The sequence below is a fragment of the Macrosteles quadrilineatus genome, unplaced genomic scaffold (assembly GCF_028750875.1).
Source record: "Macrosteles quadrilineatus isolate MER2022 unplaced genomic scaffold, UCM_ALF_1.0 Scaffold_2__2_contigs__length_208266976, whole genome shotgun sequence".
NCBI lineage: Eukaryota > Metazoa > Arthropoda > Insecta > Hemiptera > Cicadellidae > Macrosteles > Macrosteles quadrilineatus.
This window is the reverse complement of record NW_026542595.1, coordinates 76,364,909-76,372,305: the sequence shown is the minus strand read 5'-3', so window position 1 is coordinate 76,372,305 and position 7,397 is coordinate 76,364,909. Positions and strand designations below refer to the sequence as shown.

The following is a 7,397-nucleotide window of genomic DNA, read 5'->3' as shown; positions in this document are numbered from 1 at the left end:
TTGATAGTGCACATTAATTCCAAATCGCATTGATCCTCGATTGTGAGGAAAAATTTAATAATTACGTCATAATTGGTTAGACTTATTTGAACTTTAACAAGTGTTCCTAGCTTTTATCCATGCAACGACTTTATACGGAGAGATGTAATGTATATTCACCATTGTGTTCAATTACTGTACAAGTAAGTTCGCGAATGGAGAGATATAATATATCTACACCATTGTGTTCAATTACTGTATGAAAAAGCAATTCAGCAATTCAAGTTAAAGGCTGAGACTTAAAAATAAACCCTATTCTTCGTAAACGGACTGTGAAATGAGATAGCTTTGTATCGGCGTCTCATACTGGATTGACATACTTCAGTGAGTTGACTAGAGAAAAGGATACAATATAAAATGTGGGACAGCTTATACAATAGGTACAAAGAAAACTAAGTTATACTCGTTGTGACAATTAGCAAATAACTGTCTTGTAAGAATGAGTTCGGTCGCCATTACCCGTTGTATCAAGCATAGTACACACGTGAGACGTTATTCTCACATTGTTATCTTTCTACCGCTTTATGGGAATCCTGGTACTCGGGACAGATCTTAAAACTAAAAGATTTCAGGAAATATTGGACAGAAAATAGCTTTAATTCAATTGAACATCAACACTATTCACCCCCGCATAAACATTAGATCATTCCAGTAAATTGTGTTTAATTGATGTTGAATTACTGTACATTGAGAAGTATGTGTAATGTATAATGTACATACTATTTTTTTCCAATCACATGTGAAGATACAAGAGCTCATCGTGTACATTTATTTTACGTGCGTATTATTAAGGTTGAAACATTGCCCTTCACACGATTTTGTTTACTTGTTGTAACCGCTTGAATAGCAACACTTATTAGACTAAGGTTGATAGGTAAATAATAAAGCGCCAACATGTTTTTGTTTACATTTATTCTCTAACTTGAATAGACAATACATCTGTGGCATAATGCCTACCAGTCACAACCTTGTACTTATAGTAGTATTAGAAAGCTTTGTATAGTATAGTACATAAGGCATCCTTTTGCTACAGGCGAAGGTTATGTACAAGAATATAGTCGCTTTGGTCTTCGTCTTGTAAGACTTTCATTCAATAAGAGAAGTTACACTTATTTTGACACTGACTCTTACAATTAACACGTAATAAAGGTTCCATACAGAACAATAGGTAATTTGCCAACCTTATTAAGCGTATCTTGCTCTCGAGAATCTTAAGTTGAAGAATTAACAATATAGCAAACATACATGGATAGTTATGTTGATTGTATTTATAAATCCTCGTAGACTATTTCATTCTATGTATTGTTAAAATAACATGTATGGTAACTTATTGTGTAACCAAAATAAATAAAGGAAAGGACTCAGTGAAACATAAATTCGTAGTAAAATATCGTAATAGTCTAAGTATAAATAAGGTATGTGAGATTTACTTTTTTAGACAGCAAAAGAGTTTAAAATGAGGAAAGCAGAAATTAATGAACAGATTTTCTACACTGAGAAAGCATATTACATTTGTCTATGAAATAATTGTGACAGTTTAACCTCCTACTCTTGGACCACTTAAGGCACACTCAATGACAAAAGGAACTAATCAAAGCAAATTGTTAAGTAATTTTGGCGGTTTGTGTTGCATGTTATTATACAGTACTCTAATTAGTTTTGAAATCACACTGACACAAATAATCTCGAGTTATGTAGGCTTTAGAAAAGTTAAAATAAAATGACTACCAACAAAGTATAATTGTTTTTATCCGTATATATCAGCCGAGTTATTCGTTTGTCCCCAGACTCGGCAGTCTCTTAAAATATTTTTTTTCCAAATATTTTAATTAAAAAATGTTTTTAGTAGGCTATAACTTATACAATGGCATTGAATCGCGATTTATCCAAGGGAACTGTTCTGTACTCGCTGCTAGAAAGCATGATTAGGAAGCATGAATGTGGCATACAAACTAAGCCCATAATGGATCCTTCTTAAGATGGAAGGTGATTACTTGAACCATTTAATCTATGATACTTTGTTATTAAAATCGAACACAGGAAAATCCACATCCCAAACCATGACACCTCAACTTCTACATATTTTACACTACAGTTTTCGTTTACAAATAAAACCAATCCATATTCTATTTACTTTTTTTTATCAAAAACCTAATTGTATAAAACATCCAAATATACGCAAAAGTTTCAAACAACTAACCTTGGCGTATTATTGGTACACACTTGCTTTGCGTTCAGAGAGTATGTTTACATAAAAAGTTACAAATGTCATTTTGGCGTGACTTGATTTATTTTCATACAAAATGTTCAACAAAATCTAATTCGGTTTGAGATTACTTTCTACTAAAACAAACTTTTTTTATTTTACAGCCCAGGATGAGCAAATGAATAGTTTTTATTTTATTTTACTTACTAAAAAAAATTGATGTGTAGAAATATTTAAATTAGGATTGAAGAAACAAGTAAGGTTACGCAAATTCTAAGTATTTTGATCGAATTATTTTAAATTTTTATGAATTTACAATATACATACTATGATAAATAAAATGTTCAAACATTAATATCGTTGCTTTTTATACAATGTATTACAGTATAATGTGTATTATCTTGAGAGAAAAATGTATTTTCCCATCGTATCAAAGAAACTGGTGTGAAAGCTTATCCTGCATATGGACGTGGTCCCTTAATGTATTACATAGTATAATTGTAAGAGGAAATATTAAAATGTACATAATTAAGATACACCATACTTCTTATAAAAGTCTTAAATAATACTACATTAACTTTGCGTTTTGATCGTGTATACGTGTGCTTCTTAAAATGTTTTTGATTAATTTATACAACAATAGAACTTCTATACTTGCGTGTAATGAACGATTTAATTACCTACAGTCCAATGAACCTTCATAGGTTCTGGTACGTAATCTTAGTGTTGTATTAATACTTACATAATTGGTCCATATAAGTAGAAATGTTGTTTGTTATTGCTCATAAATATATTTCTTAAAAAGGTAGGTTTATTACAAAGAAATATTTGTAAAATATTTTGCCATAGTAATGTCATATATTGGACAAGCACTTCCAGGCTTTGTACAAATTATATTCATTATCGCCAACATCCTAGTGTTTCGTAGTCTGTATTTATGTCAGTAGTGTAATATTAATAATTCATTAATATTACTTACAAAATTATGTTACATTTATAAATTTGTTTAACTTGAATTTTTTTTTTAAATTGAATAGTTATCTTATCCAAGATTAGATATTAGATGCTGTCTCACACTCTATGAAAAATATGAACCGCCATAAACACTGAGGTTTCCTTAATCAAATACGTGAAGTACAATTTTAAGTAATTGATAAAAATATTATGGTTTACTCATCAAAAAGATAAGTTTTAAAATGTCCGGTGTTAACTCTAACAAATATTACACATGGGTCTTATGCCACCCCTATTATTAATATTTTAGTAAACTTGTTTAAAACTTAATAAACTACCGTTGAAAATCTATTCAAACTAAACTAGTGTGAGTATTAGACTAGGTGTTATACGAGACTTGCAGCTAAACTAAGACCTAAACTGGACACCAAACGAAAGTTGGTGAAAATGTTGCAACCTATAGGAACTTTAAGTATTTTCACTTGGGTCAACCTTGTCAAGGGGATAAGACGAAAAGATTTACCTCTTGGGCTTATAAATAAGTTATAAATTTATAAGTTGATATATATTTAAGTTGATAATTTTAAGATTAAGTCCTAGTTTTTAAGTTACTGTGTATATTACAGCAATAATCTAAGAAAATGCATTACAATATTAACAACATTCTTCGACAGTAGGCAACCCAGTAGCCTTAAGAAATATTGAAGTTAAGTCCTCAGTACAGAATAATATTAGAGTTGGCACCAGAAAACAATGTTTGTGAAGTAGAGTCGTATTACTAGATAAACAACCAAACAACTAGTGTAGTTTTTTGTTCTAGGAAGATAGACACCAGCCCGGGATTGTTTTTCACATTACTTCAGGCTAGATCTAGGGGTTGCGGCATTATCACTTGGATCAAATCCGTTGGTGATTTGGCAGGATTTGAACCAGTGAGTTCGGGGATTCAAGTCCCACGGTCTGCATCAAGCCCAGCTCGCTCCCCAAGCCACTAGTGTATTGGTGATATTTGTAGAATGCAAGGTATTTTGACAGATTCTCTATTTTATTCTATCACAATAGTAAGAGTCTACTGTGATAAGACCTCGGCCATGCCAGCAGTCACATGTTCCCCTACAGGGGCGGTCTCTGGTAGGGAGGGGTGAGTGTAGCGATTGAGGAAGTAGCAAGTTCCCTCGTTGTCTTGCGGAAACTCAGCGGGTAGACATGATTTAGGCCTTGCCTCGAAGTGAAATCCTGGCAAGTCTTTAAGACATCTGAAATGAAAAAAGCAAAATTGGAATGTTTGTAATTTGCGGTTTGAATAGTCATTAATGTCATATACACTACAACCAATTTATGATAAATTGTAACCCGCAATTTTAAAAACGGAGCCTAGGGAGGTTGCGTTGGGCAGGTGTTAATTTAATGTAACTGTTTATTGAAATGTATAAGATGATTTTGATTTAGGCAGAGCTGAAAAGCAAAGACTTTTTAATTGATAGATCAAACAACAAACATAGCTTGGAAATGCATCAGGTAAAATGTAATTTGGTCAATCGATAGCGCATTAACCGTGACCAAAAAGTGAATATGTCCCCTGATAAATTCTTCATTATGGATCACCTAAGTGCAGACAGACTTGAGGTAAATTTCTGCCCAGTACTGTTTTTTTGTGATTTTTTTTTGCGAGCTAAAACAAGTATAACTATTCATGTTTTAGTTTTTTCTCGTTCTCTAAAATTACAACCAAAGAGTGAATCACACTGTTTAGTATTCTATGGTTAGTTTTATTTTAGTCTGTCTCCAACACATGTTTTTGGGGTTTACAATTTTTTACTACATGTGATTATTGTTGTTTTGATTATTATTATTGTGAAAAATGGTCAAGAAATACATCTAAGTTTTGTCCTCAATCTTTTTACTTTTATTTAATGGTGATTTTCTCTAGATTATGTAAGTATATCTTAAAAGTTATAAAGGATTTTCTCTTTCTTCAACACTATTAAGCTCAAGACTAGAATCAAGATTAGAAAGATATAACTATTCAAGGTAAATCTCTATCCTTTTCCATTATACATCAAGCCTAAAACTATTCTCTCCTCTCTAAAATTCCCTAATCATTTCATTGGTCCTTCGAGCCTCGGATGAAAGAATCAAGAATATGGATATTCAAAACTACTAATATTGTACATTATTATTTGTTATTTCATCAAGATATTCAAAATAAATCTTTAAAATCTACTAATGTTTACATGGACAAATTGGAATGTTTGATTCTGTTGCCTTAGTAACAATATTACTACCCCTTTCTATCTCTGCCTTTACAACTTCATTTCTTCAATCAGCTCACTAGTACATTCCTTTAATATACAAAAAAATGAAGTATCAAACCTTTGTCAGATTTTCTAACCTCATTAAAGTTCGTCTCAATAATATTCTTTCATTTATTGACACTATATCAGAAAATGATCATGTTAAATTAGTTGATCAACAAAAGGTTAATTTCTATAAAAGTGAAGTCAATGAAAAGCGTTGTGAATTTAATGAACACATTAGAAAATTACTGGACGTGCCTACTCTGCCTGGTGACTATGATGAACAAGATCTAATTGATCGACAGGAGGAAATAAATGAACTTTGTATCAGCATAGAAAGTAAAATAAATGCTTATCTTTTGGAAGGTAAAGTCAATGATGGCAATCAATCTATTACCTCTCATCTCAATGAACGGGAACACTCTAACATGTCTGTGGTGCGCTTACCGAAAATAGAATTAAAAAACTTTAATGGTGACTCTCAAACTTGGATAGCCTTCATCAACCTCTTTGATACCACAATTCATTCAAATTCATCTCTCTCAAATGTGGCTGAATTTCAATATCTACTTAGTACTTTATCTGGTGAAGCACTCAATCTGGTCAAATCCCTACCCATCTCTGAAGCAAACTACACCATCGCGTACAACATGTTGCGAGATCGTTACCATTCAGTGCGAAGGCTTTCATCTCTCCACATCAATTAAATCATTGATTTGCCTAGTGTTCGTTTTTCCTCTACTAAGGATCTCAGAAACTTGCTAAACTCTTTTAATGAAAATTCCCAAGCTCTAACAGCATTAGGCTGTGATGTAGTGGAAAACAATCCTCTCTTAGCATCAATGCTTTTACGAAAACTAGACTCAAAATTGTTAAATAAATATGAATCTCCAAGAAATGACCCTGAATCTCTGCCCTCAGTCAATGAGGTAATAACTTTTCTGTCAAATCATTGTGCACATGCTGAAGATGTGTCCATGCACTCACCCAATAGTAGTAAATGGGTCAAACCTCACTCAAATATCCCACCTTTGTCCAACTTCAACCGCAAAAATGAAATGACTCATCCCAGACCATTTACCCTTGCATCAACACAAAGCTCCACTGATTTCCCTTGCTTCGTTTGCTCTAAACCTGGACACAAAGTATATTCCTGTACTTTATTCAAAGAAAAATCTCCTCAAGAAAGGTATGAACTAATCAAATCCAAGCAACGTTGTTTCTCTTGTCTTGGAAATCACAAAGTCAGTATCTGCAAATCGAAAAACTCTTGTTTTAAATGTCATAAAAATCACCACACCCTGTTACATTTAGAACCATCGAAAGACCTCACATCAAGAAATGCTGTATCATGTTTATCTTCATCTCAAAGTCAAAATGAATTTGCTGGAGTATCAACAAATTTTTCTCGACCTCAAAAGAACACCACTGTTTTATTAGCAACTGTATTGGTAAAGTTGGTGTCTAGGCAAGGTGTTGCTCATGTCTTCAGAGCTCTAATCGACTCGTGCAGTCAATGTGATTTCATAACAGAAAGAGCAGCCCAACTGTTGGGAATTAAACGTCAAAAGTCAACTCTTCGTGTTAATGGAATCAATCAGTCTCTTACATCCCCAAAGGGAATGGGCTATGTGGACATCGAAACAGTAAGTGGGAACAAAGTTTCAGAAAATCATCCAATGTTGATTTTGGATAAGATTACCTCGGACATGCCAAGATCTCCTCTTGATCCAAATTTATTGGAAATAGTGAAACCGTATACCCTAGCTGACCCTACTTTCCACCGCCCTGGGCCTGTTGACGTTTTACTAGGTGGGGGTTTATTCCCATTCATTTTCACAGGAGAGAAACGACAACTTGGGCCTAACCTACCATTTGTAATGAACACAGTGTTTGGTTAC

General features: G+C 33.1%; 1 protein-coding gene across 1 annotated transcript in view; it reads right to left on the bottom strand.

The window, feature by feature from the left end:
* Positions 1-940: 940 nt before the first annotated feature.
* LOC128985610 (head-specific guanylate cyclase) overlaps positions 941-7,397 on the bottom strand; it is a 100,584-nt gene continuing 94,127 nt past the window's right edge. Inside the window, exon 14 of the mRNA XM_054405251.1 lies at positions 941-4,455. Coding sequence (XP_054261226.1) covers positions 4,269-4,455 — 187 coding nt within the window. The 3' untranslated portion in view covers positions 941-4,268. The remainder of the gene's footprint in view (positions 4,456-7,397) is intronic.